Below are 26487 nucleotides of genomic sequence, written 5' to 3'. Positions count from 1 at the left end.
GACTGGAAAACTAGTCTCTAAATTTCCATGTTTTCCAGGTCACCCTGAAAGTGCTTGTTTTTTTCCACTGACAGGCTCAGATTGTTTTTCAAAGTGTCTGTCTCGAGTTCTTTTCTGTAATGTTGTCAGACCTTTATGTAAAGAAAGGATCTTTTATTTTTTTTTTAAAGAGTTGGGACGACATGCACCAAATGATCGGCAGACCGGGAGTCCAGCCTGCGATCAGTGCGGCGAGGACTGTCTCCGTCTCTCTCTTCAAAGCAACCAGACTCCATGACATTTTTAGAACACGGGACATGCTGGTCTATCAATCCCCAGATCTGTTACGTGGGCTATTCTGTGACTGTGGTGTTTTAACTGATTAGATCGGATCTGACATAACATTTGTGTAACACACAATAACACAGAAAAACTAACTAATCTATGCAGCTGTAGACTAAGTGGACTCATGTGCTCCCTGAGTAAAATTGGTGTTTTTGTCAATGGAGTTTGGTGGCTTTGAAGAGAGTGATTTTACGGCTGTTTGTGGTTTAAAAAAACATCTTAAAGTTCTATCTTTGTAGGGATCCTTTCCATTATGTTGTTAGACACTTAGAATAACAGCTTGAGCCTGTTAGCGGCAAAGACAAACACTTTTAGTCGACCTCTTTGATCGGGTGCATTTGTCCCCAAGGATTACTTTGCAGCCAGTTTTGCGGCTAAAGGCTGAAGGGATCTGATGGGGCAGTTTGAAAACTGATAAGACAAGAACACACCTAATCAATAAATATAGGGCAGAGGTTCAAAAATATAGACATTTCCCTTTAAAATACTGATGGTCCTGGACATATAGAGTATCTCTCTCTCTACCAAAGCCCCAAAGACAACATCAGGTTATTCTGCTGAGCACCTCAATCAATCACGCTCTAAAGCGTCGTGGTCTTCCCTCACCAGGAGCCCCTATCTCAGCACAAACTCCCTCTGAAATAGAAACCCTGGCCGTGCTGCCGCTCCACAGAAACCCCTCGGGCCTACAATCAATCAGCCGACTCACGGCTCCATCGCTGACCCTCAGATCTCCCTTCAGACTCTCATGTTTAAAGGCTCATCTCGAGCTTCAATGAAAGGCTGAATTCACATCTTACCCAGCCCACCAAGAAACCCTCTGAGTAAAGCCTTTTAAAGGTAAAGTGGGATGTATATGTTGAGCAGTATTAATTGATGTCCGTGTTGTGGGGGAGAGCTAAGCTTTTCATGTCAGCCTTAATCCCATTACTAAATCAAGGATTACAAGTGTTAGTTAAACAGCCCCACAACCTTCAGCTGGAGGCAGAGCGTTATCAAAGCCACGTAACTGTCCGCATGTTTACCAACAGGACCGCTCCTCCTTTGGCCTCTGACAGCAGGCCGACCGACACGTCACCATTATAGATTAATAACATCGTCCCTGAGCTGCGAGCGGCCGTAGTTCACAAACAGCTCGTCCTAGTTCATAGCTCACACTGTTCAAGAAATTGATAACACTCTGAGGCGCAGAGTGCTTTCTCTAACAGAGAGGTGGTGAGATGAGACCTGGTGTCACTGGCCGTAATGTAATAAAACATTGCTGAGACAACTATCCTCCCTCTCGTCGACTCGGCCGCTGTGCCCCGTGCTCCACAGTAGCCTGGCAACTGAATACCTGCAGCATCTGGTCTCCTTCTGAGCAAAGAATAAATGTCATAATCATGTGAGGGTCGGTCACTCTGACTGCTTTTCCTGTACGTGTCTTGTCTGCTGCCTCAGACAGGCTCATCCAACACGTCTCACTGAGGAGGCACGATGAAAAGACGGCGTACTCACTCCTGAGCGGACATGATGAACCCCATTGGTAGCCATGAATATGTAACAGGAATAGTTCAACATTTTAGGGAAATCTGGTTAATAGCTTTGCTGCGAGGATTAGATGAGAAGATTGCGATCTCTCTCATGAACATATGGGACATTTGAAGCTATCTGCAGCAGCATGTCAGCTTAGCTTGGCATAGAGACTGGAAAGAGAGGGAAACAGCTAGCTTAGCTTTGTAGGGATGTGACAATAAATACAATATTTACATATTAAAGGGTCTTATTTAAAGTGATAATATTGAAGATTTTCATTTAAATAAATGTCTGTTAAGTTACGATCTATCACCGACTGAGGTAACACAATGGTGATTGAGCCTGTGGCCCACTGATGAAAGACTGGGTGTCTGTGGCGACTTTCACGGATCAAATCACCAGCGGCGCCCAGTTAGTGACGCGTTTTCCATCACCCAGCAGTGGTTGGTCTGCCAGAGAGGGTAGGCGGAGCTAAGCGGGTGCTTTTCCGCTCTCTGCAAGTGTTGCGAGTAAACAGTAATCTACCGTGGCTGAACAAACAAAGAAAAGATGGATGACTACAGATACAACTTCAACAAGAAGTGAAAATCCAAAGAAAAAGAAACAAACTCGACGCTCAGATGAAGCAAACAGTCTGAAAAGGAAAGCGACCGTCAGTGAGGAAAATCAAGAGTTACAACCGGAGCCGACCGTGGACGTCACACATGCAGCACTGTCTGGATATCTGGGAAGTGTGCTCCCGCAATTACTGTTTATCGCCACCAAAGAGAACGAAACTAAAATCTTCGAGATTACCACTTTAATGATGATAGGTATAAAAGGTTTTGGGTTGCTCTAGTTGCTCTTCAACCAGCATCCACGAAATTGTTTGAATGCCTTTAAAACAGTGCAAATATATAATGCTCATCAAAGAGTCACTGACAGGCTCAGATTGTTATTCTTAATGTCTGACAACATTACCAGAAAGACTACCCACAGAGAAAGACCTATCTCATGAAGGTAAGATCCATTTTTTAACCTGAAACGTTACATCGCTCTCACCAGACTCCATTGACAAAAACACTCATTTTGGCTAAAAGACTACAGGGATCGGTGGTTCACTGCTGCCTCAATTGTTTTTTTTTTTAGGTTTAGATGATTAGTTTGGATCCAATACAATATTTGTGTAACACAGAATGACATAAAAAACCTAATAGATCAAGGCAAGGGTCAAGTCTTTTTGGCTGACCGCCAGGGTCAACCCTACACACGGGACTGTATGTGACTGACTGACTGACGGTACTTTCAGAGCCATAAAGAGAGAGAGAGTTGCAACATCGCAATGGCGGATCATGGAGCATATTGGACCTCCACTGATGCGACTCTCGATCTATACGGCTCTGGATACTTTGTTCGGGGAGTAGGCGGGGCTGCTCCTCCGCTGCTCGCACCTGCTCTCAAACACATCGTCCTCGGCCTCATAAGGACAGTCCTTGTAACACATCGCCCACAAAAGCGCACATTGACCTGATGTGGTCAGCCACATACTAGGTATTGACCTCGTCTTGTTTATCTTCTGATGATTTTGAAAGGTTATGCATGCTTTTATTATCACCCGTCTCGATTACTGCAACGCACTTGATGTTGGTGTTAGCCAAGCCTCTCTGTAGCTCGTCTTTTAACTGGTAAAGTAAAAATGAGCACATCTCTGGCTCCGGGTGCGTTTTAGGTTTGATTTTAAGATTTTATTATTAAGCTAAAAATCTTTAAATGGGGTTGCACTTACCAACCGCTCAGACCTTTTATCAAGGACACTCAAATCCACAGACTAGTTGCTTCTGGCTGTCTTAAGGTCAAGGTTGAAGCTCAGGGGTGACCAAGCCTTTCCAGTTGCAGCTCAGGAGCTCTGGAACGCTCTGCCTCCCCATGTCCGGTTGTCCCCCACTCTGCCTCTTTTTATGCTCATGGCTCTGCACGAGTTACCTTTTTATTCCCCCCTTTCATACTGGTCTGAACGTCTTTTACTATTTTATTGTCCTTAAATTGGTCTAAGTGTTTTATTGTGTATTTTTATGGCTTTTATGTTTGATTGTACAACACTGTGGTCAACTTTTGTTGTTTTTAAATGTGCTTTATAAATAAATTTGGATTGAACTGGATTGGAAGGCAGTCGGAGACCAGTACGTCTCGTGTTCTGAGAGGCAAAATTAGTGTTTTTGTCAATGGAGTCTGGAGCCTTTTAAGGGACAGGAATGTAACGGCATCTTCTTGTTTAAAAAAAAATCATCTTACTCATTAACAAACACGAAGACTGAGAATTGATTGCACAATATAGGATGATTCATTTAGTGAAACTTAGTCAAGCTTCTCATGTCTGTCAAAAGCACATCTCGTAACATCTGGCATACTGTAAACACAGACACAAGGGAAGTGAGTAACTAGCTAGAAGTAAGCCGCTGATAGTGAGGGAAAGTTTGTTGTTGTTCCTAGATACTAAAGCTAACCGTCCTATTGGTGGAGGAGCTACAGCCTCGGTGATCCGGCTGCACAGAGCAGCTGCTGGTTCAGTTTATTCTGGTCATGAGAAAACACATCCATCCTCGAATGGGAAAACCCTGCAACCACATCCCAAGAAAGCAAATCGTAATCTAGACTTGGAAAAACTGTTTAAGTCATAATGATAAGTTAGAGACTCCTGGCTTTTCAACAAACCGCAGTTTCACATTATTTCCATTATGGAGCTCGACATCACTCAGAATGTAACCGTGTTAATTTACAGTCAAATGAAAATGAAACCTGAAACCTTTCATGTGAGTCACACGTAAGAAAACAAACATCTGGGGTCAAAACAGTGGATTTAAAAAGTTACAGGCTGCTGGTGGGCAGCCGTAAGCCACAGGCTGACTGAAAAAGGAAAGCGTACTCACATGTAGCCTCTGAATCTGTTCAGGTCGTTGTTGGGCTTCTCACATTCAATTATGCTGTTGTACTTTGAGGGGTCAAAGTCACAATCCTGCAAACACAACAAACAGCTGATCAGAAATATGAACTGTATCGTCATCAGAATGGATTGGATGAGCTAAATTAAAATGAAACTGCATCATAAAGGACTGAAATGAATAAATATCAACAAAAACTGAAAAGCAACATAACTTTCATAAGGGTTGCAAAACTGTTCTGTCACACTGCATTAGATAAAGTGGCACGTTGATCACTAAATTATCAACATGTCTTAAATGCAATTTTGTCATGAGTTCTTATTAAGTTTTGTATTTACTTTATTTTTATGTTCTTGTTAAAATTGAGTCTTGTTTAGTTAGTATTTTATTTATGTTTCATGGGTTTCATCATTTCCTGTTTTACTTTGTCACCTTATCTCTCGTGTTGGTCCACTTCCTGCCTTTGTGTGTTTCCCGCTTGTTTGATTATGTGTCCTGCCCTTATCGTTTTCAGCTACCTCCTGATTGTCTCACCTGTGTCTGATTAGCCCCGCCTCCTAGTTTATTTAGCCTCTGTGCCCCCCTGTCTCATTGTCAGTCGGTTGTCGTCTTTTGTCCAGAGTCTTTGTCAGTGTTTCCAGTGTCCTTGCTCCTCGTGCCTCCCAGTGCTTTTTATTTGGATGATTTGTTACCCGGTTTGTTGGATATTTTGCAGTTGGACTTTGTTTGCCTGTAAACTTGGACCTTTGGTTGTTGCCTTTTTCCTTTTTTGTTATTAAACTTATATCATTGTCTGCATCTGGGTCCTCTCTGCTTTTTGTTTTAACTACAACCGTGACAAAGCTTCAAAATGATGGCCATTTAAAAAACAAAAACAAAAATACACTTAAAAGCAAATTAAATGACACGAACAGGCCACTTCTAACAAATCTATGACAGCTGGTTCAATTCTTTCACTTCAAAATTTAGTCCAGTATTTAATAGTAATGTCACAACTCAATAATGTTAAACTAAATAGATAAATATATTAAAATATCAAAACACTTAAAACTTCTTAAAACAGCACTCAACATTCAAACATACTTCAAGTATTAAGAGTAAAAAATCTTTTATATTCTATCATCAGAATATTTGCAACTAATGACCAATTTATAATGGACGAATCTGCTCACTATTTCCAATTAGCAGTAAATCCTTAATAACGCCTGCAGTATGCTCGGTTTAGGACGCACAGTTAGGCATGCAAAGAGCCATTTTTTGACATCTTAGGTGTTCCATTTCAGCTTGGATTCCTCGTCTCACCTTGGCTTGTGTTGCAAACAGGCTACAAAAGGGCACAAAGGTCGGTAAAATGGCATCCCAAAATATGAGTGCAAAGGATGGTATGGACAAGGATACATTTGACTGGAGTTTTTATTCTGCACACCGGTTTACACTTTTTACTTTACTTAAAGTCGAGCTGAAACGGCATTTCGAGAGTATCTATCTTCCGTATCGTGACGTATTTCCGAGTGAAACAGGACGTGCAGGCGGGACATATCATTAGAGGGATTTGATTTGATCGTTGAGAAGTGGGCGTAGACAGACAGCGCAGTAGCTAGCTAACTGACCGAGCGTTCTTGGTGCTCTGCGGCTAAATGTTGCAGATTGATTGGTTGAAATTGTTTGGTGCTAACTTACGTAAGCACGCGTGAAATTTAGTTTTACCGGAAGAAAAAAAGAATACGAAGAAATTGATTTTCTGTATTTTTTTGGCCTATATTGTCAAATAGATGCACAATATTACCGGGGATGTGATCTAAAAGGATTAAAATGACAGTTTTCATTTCACCTCAACTTTAAGAGGTTGTACATTGTGTACAGTGTAAATAAAATAGAATGCAACAGTTTGCTCATCCTTTTCGACATATATTCAATTAAAAATAGTACCAAGAGAACGGGTGTGGGAAGAACTTTTCTAAATCCACACGCTGTCTGTGTAGTTACCTGTGTCATAGGATTGTATTGGAAATGTCCAATGAAAATCAAAAGTTTTAGGATTGGTGACATTTTCACTTCCAAAAACAAACATCTGACCCAAACAACGTCACACTATAAAACAAAAAGGAAGTAATTCCGTCTCACCAGGTCGAAGAAGCTGCGGACGACCTGCCTCTGCTTGAGGTTGGTCTCTCCGTCCAGTGTGGCGGTCTCGATGTGGCACAGGCGGTCGGGGTCACTGGTGCTCAGCAGCAGAACGTCGGCGGGGAGGATCTCGTTACATCGCAGCCTAATGAAGTCTCCCACCCGCACCTCCTTCCAGTACTTCTCCACATAGCGTCTCTCCGCTCTGGCGGAACAACAACAGCTGACGTAAGACATTGTTTTCAATAATTGGTGGCTCTATAAACAGAAACTTCAGCTTCACTTGCATAAATCAGGACGAGACAGCAAATATGTTATGAATGAGCGAGGTCGGGCTGTTTGGTGATGCGACAGTAGGTTTGACTAACTCCTGAACCCACCCCATCCGGATTTATTCAACTCAACTTGTTGCTCAATATTTCCATCAAAACACATAAATATTTCCAAAATGTAGTTACACAGCATCTTCATGATACAGATTAAAGCCTGACTGATGTTTAATTGTTGAGGCCGATAGCGCTTTTAGAGAGAAAAATACCAATATGGCGGCTGATGTGGTGACTGATTTCTGAACTTCACCAATGTGGTTATTCAAAGGCTTCTTTCTTACGCACATAAGTTAATAAAATTATATGCAAAATGATCATAAATAGTCAATAAATTCTAGTTTTGAGAACTGTCTGCTCAGCTGTGATGCTCTGCTACTTTTGCTGCAGGCAGTGCTGAGTGTAAATGTAATCCAAAGCATTGTTTTCAGAGTTATATGTTCTGTCAAAAAAGTTTTAATACCTGAAAACATTGGAAAACAAGATTGTAATTTTTTGGCCATTTTGCCTCTGAAGAGAGACAGGAAGTATGGGTAGAAGAGAGTAGTGGAACAACATACAGCAGAGGCCGAGGGCGGAAGTTGAACCTGCCGCTGCATCGAGGACCGTATCCTCTTGTATATGGGACGCCTGCTCTACCCACTGAGCTAAACCAGCGCCCTAACAACAATATTTAAATATCTGTGATAAGCCTGAAAATATGGGCCAACCGATATATATGGGACCACCGTCTGCCAGCTGTGCTCTGCTTCATGTGCTGCAGACCGTGCTGAGGGTATTGTATATTGGCGTGTATCAGAAGAAATAAACACGCTACCGATATATCTGTCACAGGCCCACATCAGCTGACTGATCATTAAGGCTCGATCAGATAGGAAAGAAAAGGGGCGCTGGTTTAGCTCAGTCGGTGGAGCAGGCGTGTGCCGGTGGATCGACGCACTGATCGCAGATTCCACTCCTGGTCTGCCGATCATTTGGTGCATCATCCCCCACTTTTTACTCCCCACACTTCCTGTCTTTCCTCAGCGGTCCTATCAATGAAGGCAAACAAAAAAAAGCAAAACGTTTGCTCCTTTCTTTGTCTTTTATGTTATGAAATGAAAAGCTTCTGGGTTTTGGAGAACCAGTTGTACAAAAGAAGTCATTTGAAGACACTAGATGGGATGAAACCTCCGGGGGTTTGACAAAGATGACTCCACGACTAAGGAACAGTCCCACTTGTATGAAACAACATTGTCTCTGCTTCTGTTTCTACTCAACAAACTGATTCTTCTGAGCACATATGAGTTTGTGTTGCTCTGTTTGGATGCCACACATGATGTCACTATTATGAAAGAAACTCGCTGCAGCCGTTAATGTGAGAAACCACTCACTAATGGAAAGCAGGGCTCATTTATGAATGTGATTTTCCTGGTAACAACTGTATTAAATAATGCATTCCTCCCAGCTATAAAGAGTCAAGAAGTTAAAAGGGAAAAACACAGTTATTTATTCATAAGAACCCCGCTGGCATTAATGACTCACATCCGAGTATATAACAAAATTCCTTTCTCTGTATTTTGACGCTGAAACGCACGCGGTGTCCACATGAAAAGCAGACGGTTTCCATGCACGTAATATCCAGACTGGACAAACGATTGAGAACAGAACCCAACTCTAGAGGACGGTGACACACTGAAAACATTTCCTTTTTCCCTGCTGTTTTTCATTGCCTGAGAAGGGATCAAGAGCCTGAGGACAAAGAAGAGACTTGCCAAAGTGAGAGTGCACGATTGTTCTAAACGTGGCCCAGATCTGAAGAGTTTGGTAACGCAGGAAAGGTAGAGTTACATGTGAGCAGTTAAACAGAGGTCAGATACACTGAGTGACATACTTACACTGTCTTCTTTAAGTGGCTCATTAAACTTATTACTTTATCCAGCAGCATAAGATCCTATATGATCTAATGTATCCTGGTTTGCTTTCCATATATTTTTATTATCAATTCATCTGCTTATTATTTCCACAAATAATTAATTATTTTGTCTATTAAAGTACTAATCTCAAAGATCTCAGTTTTGTTCTCTTTGGCGCCACCTGTGGTGATAAACTGTTATTGCAGGAGCACACTTCCCAGATATCCAGACAGTGTTGCATGTGTGACGTCCACGGTTGGCTCCGGTTGTAACGGTGTGGACAGACTGCACACGACCAATTCGTCTACACTCGTGTCTGCCCAGCCTCGCTGGTCACTTATTGGGGCGAATGGAGGAGTCTTTTCAATCAAACCAACACCCCACAAGGTTTATTTACTAAATAATCTATTATGTTATAATCAAGCATTTAAAGATATCGACAATAGATTATTTTTGCCTTCATCTGAGCGTCCAATTTGTTTCTTTTTTTTACACTTTTCACTTCTTGTTGAAGTTGTATCTGTAGTCATCCATCTTTTCTTTGTTTGTTCAGCCATAGTAGATTACTGTTTACTCGCAACACTTGCAGAGAGTGGAAAAGCAGCCACTTAGCTCCGCCTACCCTCTCTGGCAGACCAACCACTGCTGGGTGATGGAAAACGCGTCACTAACTGGGCGCCGCTTGTGATTTTTTCCCCGAAAGTTTCCACAGACACCCAGTCTGTAAAAGGCTTTCATCAGTTGGCCAAGGGCTCAATCACCATTGTGGGACCTCATTCAGCGATAGATAGAGACTTAACAGACATTTATTTATCTTCGACATTATCACTTTAAATTTCAAAAAACTGTTAAAAAAAAAAAAAAAAAAAAAAGCTCATGCCGTCTTCAAAGAGCTTCTTTTGTCAACCAACAGTTCAAACCCAAAAACAACGCTTGCTGTGATTAACAAATTATGTCATTACAGTATTTAGGGCACTCTCTAGCTCCAGTTTATAGTGTAATGTTAAATGTTCTTCTTCTACTATCAGCACCTATTTTATTTATCACCATTATTTATTTTAGGCTCTTATATTTCATTAGCAGTTAATGTTGATCATATATATGATTATATATTTACTCTCTTTTTACTGAAAACTACTTATTTTTGTTCTTATTTCTTTATTTCGCTTTATTGTCCATCTTTAAAGCACTTCATATTGTATAAATTAGTTTGAAGAGCTGTAAATAAATAAATAAAGTTTGATTGTTGTTTTTCTACATGTGGAATAAAACCCATTGAAAATCGTCTTGGAAGCAGTGAAACAAGGACAGCCTGTGTGTCATAATGTCTAATGAAGCTGCTTATATGTGAAATTTATCTTCTATTCTTGTTTATGAGCACAGAATAAATACAGTAAGGAGAGCCGTGAAGAGACGGCCCACACGTCGCTAATTAATTATCCAGTTATGGAGGAATGTGTCATCTTAGACAGACTGTTTTGGTCAAACTGGGCGGTCAGTGACCCGGAGTCCAGATTGGTTCCGGTCAGGACAAGAAGACGGAGGATGTTGTTCGCACTGCTGTGAAAAACTATTCACAATCCAGGAAAGTGACTTTGTCTGTGCAAATGCCTGATTTGACTGGGTATGTCTTTATAGAGCAATCCTCAGAAGTAAATCAGTCATGATAAAAGGGAAGGCATATTTACCAGCACATGGCTGTTTCAGTCCATCACACTCTGTAAATATTAGCATCTTTGATAAAAAGAGATTTCATTATCATAAATACGAGCTCCTTCTGTTCCTGCACGAGATGTATGAGGTAAACAGTGTAGACATGGTTCACTACAGAAAGAAAGTGAGGGATACTTTAAGGGACTGTTCAACCTCGGAAAAATAGAATAACACCGCCCTTATAATTAGAGATGTGCTAAATCTGTTACCATCATAGGAAAGTGTGATACAGCCTTAAAAGCCAGGGCTGATACCGGTAATTATTACACGGCTGTGTTAGACACTTGATCCTGATTAATTACGGCAATTCAAGGTCTCAGTAAAAGACTGTTACTGGGATTGTTAGGGGTTCAGCTCTAATAACACAATCTGGACTAACTGTAATCATATTATCTGTCGAAAGAACTCATCGGTCTGTTTAAAGGAGAGTTAAAAAAAAGAAAAGAGACGATCTCACCCTGTCGGGGTTCCATTCAGCGATTACGACCCGCTCACCATACATTTAAAACATTTAAAACATTTAAAAACTAACTTTTTGTCATATTTGCTCAAACTGTCACTTTAAACACGCAGTATTACATGAGAGAGATAATCTGTGAAAAAAATCATGTTCCTCTGGCTCCTCCTACTGCTCCTAATGGTTTGGTCAGAATCCAACGCCCCCGAAACACAACAACCAATCAGAGCCGAGCAGTCTCTCAGGCTGCTGTCAATCAAACGCGCACACTGAAGAAATTGAGCTCGACCGAGTGAGCGTGCGTGGAGGAGTGGTGCTGCGCAGCGTCAGCCGGTTTGTGTCCACAAAGGCTTAAAAACAACCACCAGGAATGAAACAACGGCCCTTCCCTTTATTGCCAACTAGGCTTACACTACAGGACCGTTAAACCGAAGAAGACAAATGAGGAGAAGCAAGCTAAAAAGAAAGAGTTTGACCGAGACAGAAACAAAACCAGAGTAAACCTTGGAGCGGCATTTCCAAGGTGGAGAGAGCTACAGGACCTGAAAGGATTAAAAGTGATGCTGAGTTACACAGTTCTGCTCCACAGCTTACTTTCTGCTGTATTTGTTTCACATTGCTAAGATTTCTGCGGTTACTGTGACGTTGCGCTACGTTGGTGTTGCAGTCGGGCTAACGTTAGCTTGTTCCCAATTAAGTCGACCTGTCTATGCACTGATATGATACCTTCATTTATTAGCCCCCAAAAATCATCTTGTATCACTGAAATTTAATGTTTCTTCTCCCCAAAAAACAGTAGTCTCCACAGCAAGTTGAACTTTTCTGCCACTAAGGATATACTAAGGCTGCCGCTATCAACTACTGTATTACAACAGTGAAGAAGTCATTGCAGGTGATTTATCATGTGACAATAGCAAACAACAACAGTGTGGTGCTGGAGGAGAATATATCATAAGCCAAAGACTATTTCATGTTAACAATCAGGGTTTCTTAAACGCTCTTCAGTGGACACAGCACATCCAAGACATTAGCTTACATTAGCTTAGCTTGTATCAAGGTACTCAGCTTTTCTTAAGGTTAGGACTCCTTCAGTTGTCATGCCTACACTACCGGGGGCAGAAAGATCCCCTGGGCCCGGCAATTCAGGGTTTACCCCAGGAAAGTTGTACAGCCCCATGTCAAGTATTTTTTAAAGGGTCTTGCGGCCCAGCAGACCGTCAATAGGGCCCTACATCAAGGGGACCGCCATGCCAACAGCTTCAATAGCTGAAAGTGTCAGTAATGAATATCTGAAGAACACTGAAGTAAAACTGCTGCTTTCTTTTAGGGCACTAATGTTTTAACCAACAGTTGGTGACCTTTACAACCATTTTATTCATCGATCTTAGCGGCACCACTGTGACTCCAGCTAAAGAAACATCTTAAAACATATATTTAAAAGAAGAATCACAATTGCTCAGGCCAAGATTGACATACACGGGTGGAAATACTGAAAGTAAAACCAGTAAAAAAAGATCGATTAAGGCAGTTTCATGTAAGAATCCCTCTCTCTACAACGGATACAGAGAGACAGATTTAAGGGGAACTTTTCCTTACAGCATTGTTATATACGGAAGCCCGAAGCGGACACACATTTAATTTAATCTGTTTTGCCAGGATAACGAGGACTTTCCAGTTGTTTTCTCCAGATCCTGACCTATTTTATCTCTTAATCTCGAGATAACAAAGCGTGTTTCTCGTGATAACGGGCTAATTTTCCGGCGAACTAGAAAACAAAACATCCTATGCTTCCATTGCCCACACTAATGACGTTAGTGTTAAGTTAAGCCTGTTAGTTTTGTGCTTTTGCAACTCTGGGGATACGACGTCTGACGGTACGTCATCTGATGTTACGGTGGTGCAGTGTTGTTATCTCGAGATAACAAGATAACAACACTGCAAGTCGAGATCTGGAGAAAACAACCCGAGATTACTCATTATCACAGGAAAACACGGTTAATAAAATGTATGGATGCATGTCCGCTTAGGGCTGCCGTAGTTATATGTTCGTTTGATTTTTTTTCAGTCTTTCCATGTTCTTCTTTTTAGTTTCTGTCAAACTTGATAATAAAATAAAGTGCAAAAGAAATCAACGTCTGAATGTGTTTGTTCATGTTTTAAAAAGGGTTCACTGAAGTCAGGCCATAGTTTTAGACGCAGCGTAGCTCGTACTGGCATCAGACGGATACTTTGTATTGGCTCATTTAAATAAAAGTATCCAGTAAAAAAAACAAATGCTATTAGAACATCTCCTGTCGTCCTGTCAGCTGTTGCCAGGTTGAGAAAAAGGGGATGTTTTGCACAACACTGCCACAGCAGAAGAAAACCCAATTATGTCCGACCTTGACAGAACTACTTGGGTCAAGCTGAATGTGTGCAGGAACTAAACACTGAGCCTTTTGATTTGCCATGAATTATGCTCTGTACATGGACCACAGTGCTGCTTTTCATTAGCAATAACACTCTGCACACACACGCAGGACTGCTAGGAAGTTAGCAGCAGAGAAAGCCTGTGAGAGAGAGAGACAGGTAGTCAGGCAGCACACTGACTCATCATCAACAATGACAGCACTAAGACAACATCTGTATTTAAGCAGCTTCACACCTGGGTGGCAGAGAGGTGGGCAGCAAACTGGAGGTTTGCAGGACTTTTTGGATCCACATGTGATAAATATTCCTCATGTGTTAGCCAGGTTTAACCTGAAGGCCTGAAAAGCTTTTTTTTCCCACTCCAGACTTAAGTTGTCAGAAAAAATATTACGCTGGAGAAGGATGATGTTATTTTTTCTGATTCTGAAAAACAGAGTGTCAATTTTAACAGGCAAAGCTTTTTACTGATGTTGGCAAACCTTTCTTCCTTTACTAGACTGTTTATTTTTCTACATTGACCGACAAACTCGAGAGTTATTTGAAATACGGCTACGGCACAAAACCAATAGGAGCAAGTTGAGTAAATTTACACAAGGACATCATCAATTACACATTTCTACAACTTATATTTTACGTTTTCTAAAACTACATTCAAAGGAAAATATTGTACTTTTTAGTCTGATACTTTTACTTGCCAGTTGTAGTTACTAGCTACTTTCCTGATTTGGATTTTACCTATAAAACAGGGATGTATGATATTGGATTTTTTAAAATATGCTGATATTTTCCAACCCTTTTTGCAGATTTTGATATATTAGGTATATGTTTTTTTCCACCTAATTGCAGAGAACACAAGTCTCCCCTGTAGTGGAATTGATATCATGGCTACTCTTCTTGTAGTGGCCCACTGGCAGATGCAGAAAAACATAATACAGTGTTTTTTTAAATGTACACATTCACTTGGTAATATAAGAAAACTACTTAAACTTAGGTTTTGTACAAGATGCCAGATTTATTTGTTTGTAATATATATTTTCAAATAAAGCTAATATTCGTCAATATTCGTAATGACATATATCTGTCGATGCCATAATCGGCAGATACTGTCAACGTGCCGATAATATCGTGCATCCCTACTATAAAACATACATAAAATAAGGGAATGCTAAAGATTAAACCACTGGCTATGTTGGCTTTTGACCCCTAAAAAAAATCTATGGTGTTGGATGTTACAGGTCTGTGATAATACAAATGCATATTCAATTTTTCTTTTTAAATAAAAAAACATTACACCTTCTTCTATTTAGATTTTATGCAAATGATGGTGTCAATCTTAATGCTAGGATTTTACTTCCTAAAAAAGGATGTAAAATAGTATCACCTTGTTAAATGTATCGCAATATATCACATTATGTTGAATCTTAATGAAGTATTGTGACATGTATCATATTACCAGATTCTTGCTAATACACAGCCTACAGTGGACCCACACATGATGAGTATCTGACAGCTTGGTTCTTGCATGAAGGCCAGGTTGGGTGAGAAGAGTTGTTTTTCAAGGCTTGAACGAAGTGCTTTCGGCAGCTGATGTGAGTGTTTTTGTGGATAAATATTGAAAGGACACTTTGTACAATGATTCATGGTGAGGAAAAATAACTAAACACAAGTTTACAGAAACAGCCGGACACTGCTGGCTGCTGGTACGAGGCCCTTCTTACCTGCTGTAGACCAGACAGTCCATGTGATTGATCTCTTTATCGGACCTGTGTCTCCTGTAGTCCTCCCACAAGTCTTTGATGGCAGTGACAGACAAAATGAAGACCACAGGAGCCAGAGCAAGTTCTGGCTGAAACGCGTTGACAACTGGAACAAAATTCAGCAATGCGATGAAGACAAAGTAAACATTGGCGAACCTGTGAAACTGTTCAAAAAGATTCTTTGGCAGGAAAGACAGCACAGTGTACTTGGTCGTCTTAATCTTGTTGTTTGCATAGTGTCGGTTTGGGTTTTCCTCTCCCTTGGCGTTATCATACAGTATGTTTGCGTGGACGGTCCTGGTTTTGTTCTCCTTGGTTTTCTTCTTTCTTTGCCGTTTGACTTTTGGAGCTTTGGCCATCCCGGGGTCTTCGCTGTCCCGCGCCATAGCCAGCCCAGCTCCTGCTTCAAACTTTCCCACAGCTGAGCTTTTCGTGTCCTCTCATACAACACAACTCAAAGTGCCAGCTATGTTATCATTCTTCTTCCGTTTGGGGAATGTTCTCGTCAGTTTATTCACACAAACTGCTCCTTTTCATCCATGTCGACTCCTCTTTTCGCGAGTCAGAGGAAAACTTTTGCTTGTTTAGCTTCTCCTTTTTTTTCCTACTGCTGGGAAGGATGCTGAGATAGTAGGGAGGCATAACTTTAACGCCCCACAGCTCGGCAGATGATCTGTAAATCAAGTGGATAGGACTTTTTAAGTGCTCGCGCTTTGCTACTCTGTTTGTAGATCAGCGCATGCGCACAGCTGCGCACTAACAGGACGTTCGCCGGCTGCTCAGGGGTCGCACTTCTCTGGAAATCTGACCCGCTAGCCCCTCCTCGATCAGACCTGGGTTTTTTTGTGTCTCCAAGTGCCACGCGGTATTATTGGAGTTTGCACGAGCTCACAGGAAGCAGCCAAATATCGACAGTGTTAAAGGTGGGTGCATTTTATCCAAGAAAAACAGTTTGTTGAGAGAGAAAAAACAACTTAAACCACTTAAATAGAGATCTTAATAAATTGTATTGCCTGTCTGTGATGCAGCATTTCTAACAAACCTATTGGAACCTCTTGCTACTACAGTGGGCTAATATTATACATTTAATAATAGCAATGATACAAAAGGATGGAAGGGAAAAAATAAATAACTTATATCTTGAATAGAAACCGGCTTATAACTTAAAGCTAGGATCAGAGTGCACGTTTTCCAACACCATATTTTAAAACAGAATTTCTCTGCAGCATCACAGAATTTTTTTATTTATTATTTATTCATTTATTAACTTTGGATGACTTTTGTGTAGATTGAAAGTGCTATCTAGACAGATCCAGGGTGAGCACATTCGGTGCCTGGGCAAAGTTCTCTTATTAACTGTTCAGCATAAATGTACCACATAATTACTATAAACAAGAACAAGCGCCTATAAAATGAACAATATGTTGTCTTGAAGAAGAATTAATACTAGCAATTGATAAAATCGTTTGAAATATTTACTGAGGAAATAAATCAATTGAGAAATTCAGTCCCATTCATGTGTGCTTGTAAAATCAGTGGAAGCGCCCCCTGCTGGCCATTAGAAAGAATGCAGGTTATAGTCGCTTCCACATTGGCTTCACTTCAGAAACCAAGAGCTAGGTCCACTTCTTATGTAAAGACTGTGAACTTATATTTGATACACAAGCTCACGTCAAACGATTTATTAATAAGATATGTTGTTCATAATAAAATGTATTTGACTATAGGTTTGATTTAGGGGTAGACTGTAGCTCAGGGACTTGGCTCGGGAACCGGAGGGTGGTTGGTACAAGTCCCGGAATGGACTTGTACCAACAAGTGTGGAATTGGGGCTGGTAGCTGGAGAGGTGCCAACTCCTTTCCTGGGCTCTGTCGAGGTGCCTTTGAGCAAGGCACCGACACCGGCGCATGTCCATGTGCAGCGCCCTCACTCTGGCATCTCTCCATTAGTGCATGTCCATGGAGTCCTGTTTGTGCATGTGTGTATCTCCGGCCTATGTGTGTGTAGCATGCTTGTACTAACAGAGTGAAAAAAAATGAATTCCCCCTTGGGGATTAATAAAATATCTCTTCTTCTTCTAATGATTTTAAGGAACAAGATTACAGGTCCCCTGCAGTCCAACCCTTAGCATTGGATCCGTGGATCAGTTTTAGTTCCCCCTTCTTGGTTGTGCCTTTGAAAGCCACCTGTGCTGGATTTAGGAAGCGCCCTCCCTTTAAATTCATCTTTAAATGTATCAAAACGATTGACTGTACATTAAGATAGATGACACCTCCCCACCTCCATTCATTGTTGAAAAAGTAAAACCAAAATACCTCAGCTGGGCTCAGTCTGCTGCAGAGCAGCTTCTTGTGTCGGTCTGAAGCAGGGGGCGATAGAGAGGGTTTGGCTTCACTTTTAGGGAGCTGTCATGTTGTCTATCTTTTTATACAGTCTATAGTCCATGCTGTAGTTTTCTAGATTCAACCGCTATAAGTCACTGAACTCATAGTCCTGCACACGGGGGCTTTAAAGGTGTGCGTACTTTAAAGGCACCATGCCAGCAAAACTTGGTGTACTACTTCTTGCAAAAACATTCCTATGATGAACATGGCCTCCTGCGCTCTCTAATACACTCACTGAACATGAGACTCAAAGCTCTGACATATTTGTACCTCCACAGACTGAGTGTCCACTTTAGCCAGCAGCTCCCGCTCAGGAGATAAATCAAAGGCCTGTGCCCGGGCCGACTGCAGCAATTCGTTTCAGGAGCATCCAGCTGTTGAGCTTAAAACTAATGGCTGATCGTACACTGTGGCATCTTGGCATTCAGAACAATTCAATTTCCACATGATGAATGACCCGAGTGAGGCGGATCTGATTCAACAGGCTGACTCCAGCTTTAAAACGCCCGCTACTGCACAGAGAGAACAATAAGAACAAAACTAAATCAGGTTATGCTTCTAAACTGGAAATAAAATAATCCCATTCCTTTGTTACCTCTTGGGAAATCAGGTTTTTTTTTTTCACTGTCTGGTGCTGCAGTCGTGGAATAAAACGAGCCCTAACAAATTAAAAAGTTGGACCTCTGCTTTCTGCAACAATTAACTCATGAGCATTTTATTTTATCTTTTCGCACGCTGTGGAAGAAAAAGCATCTTAATCTGCTTTTAGAGTGTTTTCAATTTACTGTAGTCACTAATGTCGTTCATGTTTTCTGTCCCTTCACTGTCATGTCGGGCTGGGATCAGCGATTTAACATCATTTTGAAAGCAGCCCCTTGAATAATTGGATAAAATTCAACAAAATGTCAATGATTTTACCGTATCAGGGACATATTCTATATAATGGCTATTAAAAATGCCTTTTATAAGTTCACTCTCTCCGTCTGTGTCCCTCTGATATCATTCTGCTGTCCTTCAATAAAGCATTAAAAAATGACATCACCAGGAACCTGCCGCCGTAGACTGATCTGACATGCTGCCCTTGGAGAAAAACAGCCCGTTGTGTTAGTGTATCACATGGATATCATGAATTATTATATTTTTATTCAGCATTTTATTAGCAGATGAAACAGAGAAAAGCTGACAGGATAAAGCTGCCTGCTGGCTTTACACTGGGGATCGTTGCTGCAGACCACCTGCTGCTGTGGACCTGCTCGACTCAACAACTACTAACATCAGTCTTCCCCATAGCATCATTATTGTTGCTGCTAATGCTAATAGTAGACCTGTTGACTTCGACTGTTACAATTATTATCATTACTCTGCTTCTCGAGCTAATTTATTTTTTGCACTAATTTTCACACTAGCGATCCACTAGTATTGGCACTGTAACCGTAAGTATGTATTACCTGTTGTTGTTCATGTAACAAGGACATATGTTGTTCTTGCTCTCTTTGCCTGTCTCTATCCTGCATCTCCTTCTGTCCCATTTCCGGCCCATCCAGTCAAGGCAGACGGCTGTTCAACACGAGTCTGGTTCTGCTCGAGGTTTCTGCCTGTTAAAAGGAAGTTTTTCTGCCAATGTGCCGAATATTGCTAAGTGCTACTCATGGTGATTCATGTTGGGCCTCTCTTTAAATAACATAACAAAGAGTCGGTCTAGACCTGCTCTTTTTGTAAAGTGTCTTGAGATAACTCTGGTTTGATTGGTTAATTTGTGAATTTCTTCCTAGGACGCTCAGGTTAAGCATATGAGTTCTTTAGGTTGTACTACAGCGACTAACAGTGCATCTTCTCTGTCAATATCTATTTAAAACTAAAATAAAACCAAGAATTAGCACATTTTCACACAGCACAGACAGGAAGTCAATTTGGGTAATTTCATGACCAACAGTCCAGGTGTGTCGAGGCATGTTCCTCACTTTAAGTGTCGTTTCGTTACTCATTTCCTCTGACTTATAAACAGCTTTCCTGAATTTCACTGTGTTTTCTCCCTTTGCAGCTGATTAAGACGAGTAATCGATTAGTTAAAGTGCCAAATTTGACAGCTACACTATCTCACGTGGTAGATTTTTATATTCAGATTATAATCAGTTCATATTGTTCGGTTGTTGGTCTGAAAAAATACCAACATATTCGACATCGTCAGCTGGAGCTCTAAAAAGTGAAACAAAAGCTGATATAATATAGACCAAATTAAAATTAATGTAGATTTTTTCGTACAGATTTTTTAAATATATATTCACCGGTCGGCCATAACATTATGACCCCCTGCCTAATATTGTGCAGGTCCCCTTTTGCCTCCAAACAGCCCTGACCCGTCGAGGCAGGGACTCCAGACCTCTGAAGGTGTGCTGAGGTGTCTGGCACCATGACGTTAGCAGCAGATCCTTTAAAGGGATAGTTTGGTTTGTTTGAAGTGAGATACTTATCAATAATAAGTGAACTACATACAGTGGATGCCGGTCAGCACGGCCCCCGGTGTTTAGAAACTGGCCTGGGTGCCGGCACGGATGCTAGGCTATATGCCGCTGCAGATAGAGTCAATTCCACACGGATTTATCCACCTATAAGGTCGTCTCACCTAAAAATTAAAAGTGGTTTCAATTGTACGCTATGGTTAAATAACTTACCTCGTTTCACTTGTCAGTAAGAGCGGCTCTTTATTTGGCACTACTTTGTGTGGACCGCAACACATACGTGTTACTACACCTGCAGCATACGGTGTCGGATCAGCTGTTTTAGTCAGCGGTTTGTAGGAGAGACAACAAACTAAAGAAAATACAATATTATGGAAACGACAAAGTGCCGTTCACAGTGCGGACCAGTGGTGGGTACACTTACTATTTAAAAACATCTCATACAACCCCACTTCAAGCAAACCGAACTACCCCTTTAAGTCCTGTAAGCTGCGAGGTGGGGCCTCCATGGATCGGACTTGTTTGTCCAGCACATCCCACAGACGCTCGATTGGATTGAGATCTGGGGAATAATGCATCCTGCTGCCATCTCTTCACCAGGTAAGTGGCGCACACGCACCCGGCCATCCACATGATGTAAGAGAAAGCATGATTCAGCAGACCTTGGACCACTTTTGGTAGCTCCTGACCCCTGCAGACCGGGAACACCCCACAAGAGCTGCTGTCGTCTAGCCTTCGAGGACCAAATGTTCACCTTCTGCCAAACATATCCCACCCACTACCAGTTGCCATAGTAACAAGATAATCAATGTTACTCACTAATGTTATGGCTGATCAGTATATTTCATATATGGGATTTTTGGAGAATTATTCAAGCTAAAACATTTGAGAAGTTTGTGTCGACAACTAACGGGCATTTAAATTTTAACAAGACGCCTTTTTGTTAGAAGGTCGGGAAACACATGTTGCATTGTATTTCATGTATGCAGTTTATATGTAAAATCTTGTTAGTAAATACAGTTGTGGAATAAATGTAGAGGTAGAACATCTTCCTCTAAAATGAAGCGTACAGTAATTTGGACCATATTGTTCTGAATGAGGGAACTTGAGTAAATGTGCCTCCCTTTTTTCTGGTCTGTACTGACAGTGGCCTCTCAGGGTTTGGTCAAATATAGAAAAATAAACCTCCCTCACTGAGTAAAAAACAACACAACACAAAGAATGAAAGTGAAACTGGTACATTAAACACACTGAGCAGATTGGAGGTTAACAGAGACACAGCTGCAGCTCTTCCTCTCTCACAGACAGCGAGCGACCTGCCAGAAGAGGGCATGATACTCCAGTCAGACACACATGATGCTTCTGTGCTGGAACATCAGCATGAGTCTGTGCACACATGATGGGAGTATGAATGAGTTTATGTGTTCAAAGACAGAGTTAAGTCTTTATTTAAAATGTGTCATTTCAAACCGCAACAAACTTCTTGAACATTGTGAAGTCACTGGAGTCTGAAGAGTTTTCATATCAAACTAAAATATGTAAACAGACAGAATTTAATTTTTTAACTGACTGGACATTTATTGTTTAACTGGAATCAGACAGCATCCATACTGAGGAAATCATACTCCTGTTGCTTAGAGACGGTGGGATGTTTGGCACCTCCGTTTTATCTGAAGTGATATGTAGGTGGAAGGAGGAAGCCATGAATGTAAATGAAACAACAATAGCAGAATATTGCTGTTCTATATAAATCTGGTTAAAGAATAAAATATATCTATAATATACTATATCTCTGACCTTCTCTAGAAGTTCAAGCATCTAAAAGATAGAAGCTCCTTTATGTCCAGAGATTGTCACTTCATTCATCTGTCAGTGTAAAAAAATAAAAAGTTCAATGTTCCAAAACAAAGTTAGACCAAAGGCCGGTTCAGATCAATGATTCGCAACCAGACTGGATGCAACAGCCAAAAGAATCCCCTGACGTCTGAGCGTAAACGTTCTAAAACTGGGCTGTTCACATCAAAGCAACGCACACGGACACAGCTGACCGTCTCCATAGCAACGACGCACTGACATACCCCACTACTTCTGCGTTAAAACCATAACGTTAGTATGAGGACTAGGTTACATGAATTATCCAGCTGGATTTTTGTTATCGTTATAAAAAGAACGGTGACAGTGACGTGCTCACAGTGTTAGCTGTTACACTGATTAATAAAAGTCGAAGACAGAGAGTTTGGAAAGAGAGGATCTGGAGCCGTCTTTGGCTACTGCAGCACCAGAGACAGGGTGCCTACGCCACTTAATGCTGTTTCCTGATTGGCTGAAGTGAAACAGGTACATCATGCCGTTCTAAAACTGCATTTGGAGATTTGACAAGTCAAATAGGAAAGTATCTTTTCCTGATCTGGCTTCATTTACTCTGACAAAGGTTTGTTTACCACTTTGAAGCGTCAAGTTGAGTTTACAGCTGTCGCCATCTTGGTTTTGTGACGCCAGAAGTGACCTTATTTGGATGAAGGTGTATTAGGAGAGGAGAGAGAGGTTTGCAAAGGCCAGTTTATTAAAGTTATACAGTCTGTACTCACAGATACTTCATCAGCAGCTAATTAATGATGCAACAGTTTGAACCTTAAACTCAAACAAAGAACAAACTTTATTTAAAAAATAACATTTTTGATAGATAGAGAGAAGAGGAAAGGCTGTAACAGATGATTTATTTATTCATCTATTAATGAAATTATTCTTCTCTCTCATTATCTTTGCTGTTGACTATAAGGGTTTATTTGGGTTTTTAAACAACTGAAATTGTCCATAAAGTTTGGACATGTTATAGTTATAGTAAAGTAGATACGGGGCAGGAATAACTTTTTTTTTTGTTTGTTGTTTTTTTGTCTATTTGATTTTATTAACATGTTTGATATAAAGATATAAATCAATCAATCAATTAGCTTATAGCTGAGTGTTTGCCAACCTCTCGCTGCTCTCCAGCGCCGACCTCTTCAAACAGTCTGCGTAGCTTATTTCATCTAAAAACAACAAAGTTGAGTCTTTGCAGGTTAAAGACCATGTGATGCACAGCGTGTCCACTTCTACAATCTATAGTGTGGGAAAGCGTCCATCTCTCGCTGACCGTACATCACCTCTTTCGCCCTCTTTCATAATGAAACCACAGGATGGATGTCATCGTTCTGCCCAGCCATCTGATCTCCAGGTGAGCCAGGAGGAAACCTGCTGATTCTGTTGAAGTTGCAGATCAATCTGTTGGGATGATGTACAGCGGCTTAAGGCCGTTGTAACAAATGTAATCAGTTAGTGCAGATGGAATCCATAAAAACCAGGGAAAATATACCTATGCTGCAGAAACAGCAGACGGAGGATTAAAATCACCTCCTTATGCAGCGTCTAAGGATTCTGCTCCAGTGTAGTTCATCATACCGGCCAGTTTGTATGATAATGAGTAACGATGCAATGTGCTGTATGTGCTTTTTATCAACATCACACAAAGTAATCAATAGAAAAGAATAGAAACAAACTTCCAACTGCTAATTTTGTGTTCAGTGGAGATTTATAATTGATAAATGATTGATGATTTAAACATATCTCACTATAGCATTTATTTCCACTCATAAAGATCTACGTTTCCTGTGATCCACCAGTCACCCGATATTTAAACTAAGTAGGACGAGTGTTTTACAAACCAGGTCAGTCAACTTCAGAAGGCCTGAAACTTTGAACACAGACTCAAGAAATCGACAACAAGCCAGAAAAAAACAGAACAAAAGTCAAACTACAAAAAAACTAATTAGAGAAAGACAAATCTGCAGTTTGTCACACATATTGTGCTTTTCAACTCAATGTTAAAGACTGTAAACATCTCCACGTGGTGTTCTTCATGCGCTACAAGACATATCAGGGACAACATCAGCATCATCTCCATGGCTGGGCCTGTCTGCTTTTAAACTGCAGTGTACCAAGGACAGGCTGAACAACACGTTTTCAGGTTGGCAGGTTTGAGACGTCACAAACCTAAGGAGCCAGCCCCGTTAATGGACGGGGGGAACGCTATGCTTATAACTATGTGCAACCCATGGCAACCACTTCAACGATGCGCAAGCCAGCTGTAACCATACTGACTACCCGGTCTACAAAAAGACGTAATTTCAACTATTTTTATTTTTCATACAAAAATCATGAACTCGGCGCTTTATGGGCTGCGTGATGTTAACAAGAAGGTTGAGAGGCATCACAAAGGGAGCAGGTTTAAACATTCTCCACAGAAGAAGAAGAAAGAAGACTGAGCATGCTCAGGCACTTTGGCTGTGCATCTCTGACTGTGAAGGCAGAACGACCAACGAAAGTTGACGTAGTTCATTAATACCTGACTGGTATGCAGTTACCGTGGGGTTGAATCCAGGTCGACCCATTTTGCAAGAGAAATGTGAGGCACTGCTCACTTATCTAATCATTTTAGCTGCTATGAAAAATTGCTGTTAATATGTGTATGAATGTGTGATGAACAGAAGCAGGTGAAATATGATCTAAACATGAACATTTAATGAACGTCTTCAAAAGTCTGTGAAAAAACTTTCACTTTTGAACCAGTTTTGAACGTCTTTTCAACGGGGGCCGTAGTCGTCACTGGGTAAGTTAACGTTACATTACAAGCTAGTTTCAACAAGTTACCACTAAACGATGGAGACGTGTTTTGTTTTCAGCTGTTATTTTACGAAAGGAGAAACGTTGTCCACAGTGGGCGGGGATTCAAGAGTTTTTAATGAGGGAGGAGGAAGAGATGCCTCTGGAGGATTTTTACAAGGTAATTAAACATTTTGCAGAAAAAAACATATCAGACACAATTTATTATTTCAAGCAGAGCATTTTATACGTCTTAAAACATGACTGGAGCTGCTCTTTAAAGGTTAAACAAGGTCAAAATACATCTAACAAATAAAATGACAATAATATGTACAATAGAACGAATAAAAAATGACAATGACGTTGCTAACATGATGTTGTTCAAGGGAAGTTTTAATGCTTACAATCATTAACAACAGTAATCAGCATCAAACACAAACAGAAGCTGAGGTGGGCGTGAATGTTATTAGTCATAAAACAATCTCAATAACTTTTTTTACTCAACCTTTTGTTGACACAGCAAATAATCCTGTGGGTGCATGAAGAGAAACAAATCATAGCAGGCTTTATCTAAAAACGTCTGGTGGTGGTGGCGCTACAGCAAAAGTTACACAATCACCAAGAGTGCGATGTAGTGCCGCCAGAATTACAACAATTTATAACATTATTATAACAATAATATATCGTATTTGCATAATAATTTCCCCTCTGATTTATCGTTATTCCTGGCACAAACACTGAGAACAGTTAGGTGGATTACCATTTAATTTGTTGCAGACATTCAAAGTTCCCGAAGAATAAATGCTACTAACTGATTTCTTCTATAATGCTGCTCATCATGTCAAATATCTTCTGCATGGATCGCCTCGACATCATGAATCCCGCTGAGTATTCACCACCACCCAGATTTTTCCACTCAAACCACCATGAAGGTCACATTCATGGTTTAATTTGAGTTAATGTTTAAATGTCTCTACAGTTTTTCGACTACTTGCCAGGAAACTGGATGATGATTCATTTTCCCCTTTGGATGAATTGTATAACCATGGCTACTTTTCATCTAGCGCCATCATCTGGTTATATCTATCTGATTTGTTTAATACTTCAGTCAATGAAAAAATACCTGCAGACATCCTGAAACTTCCCTCAGCCTCATCTGGTTGTTTTTAGTGTGACTTAACAAATGTTAAGTCGTAGTAGTGATTGTGTGCTCAAATCCCTTGTACAGCCACAAAGGGCCGATAATGTAACATGCATAATTATGCTTCCACTTGCCATGCTACCAGATCTAGATATGTGAAGTATGTTTATGTATTTTGTATTTATATATAATTTGGTTCAGTGTTCTGTCACTTTAAAATAACTTGTGTGGTTGTCCCCAAGGGACAGACACACCCTACGTTCTTCCTAGTGTTAACTGTTTTAACTTGCCGATGTAAGAGGTAGGTCATGTTCACAGAAATGTCCAGATTATTTTCAGACTGTTCATTTTTGTTCATAAATGTGTCATCATATCAATGCATATATAAGCTGTGTCCCAATTCTTCTGCTGCATCCCAATTCAAAG

General features: G+C 40.7%; 1 protein-coding gene across 1 annotated transcript in view; it reads right to left on the bottom strand.

Moving 5' to 3' along the window:
• Positions 1-15990, bottom strand: part of atp10a (ATPase phospholipid transporting 10A) — a 51124-nt gene extending 35134 nt beyond the window's left edge. The window contains exons 1-3 of the mRNA XM_069679329.1: positions 15400-15990; positions 6882-7086; positions 4746-4831 (exon numbers count right to left, since the gene is read on the bottom strand). Of these exons, the coding sequence (XP_069535430.1) occupies positions 4746-4831; positions 6882-7086; positions 15400-15824 (716 nt within the window). The 5' untranslated portion in view covers positions 15825-15990. The remainder of the gene's footprint in view (positions 1-4745; positions 4832-6881; positions 7087-15399) is intronic.
• Between the last annotated feature and the right edge of the window lie 10497 nt (positions 15991-26487).

The sequence above is a fragment of the Semicossyphus pulcher genome, unplaced genomic scaffold (genome assembly GCF_022749685.1).
Source record: "Semicossyphus pulcher isolate SPU_LCO1_2020_fin unplaced genomic scaffold, fSemPul1.0.p SCAF_4, whole genome shotgun sequence".
Classification (NCBI taxonomy): Eukaryota; Metazoa; Chordata; class Actinopteri; order Labriformes; family Labridae; genus Semicossyphus; species Semicossyphus pulcher.
This window is presented reverse-complemented; position numbering and strand designations above follow the sequence as displayed.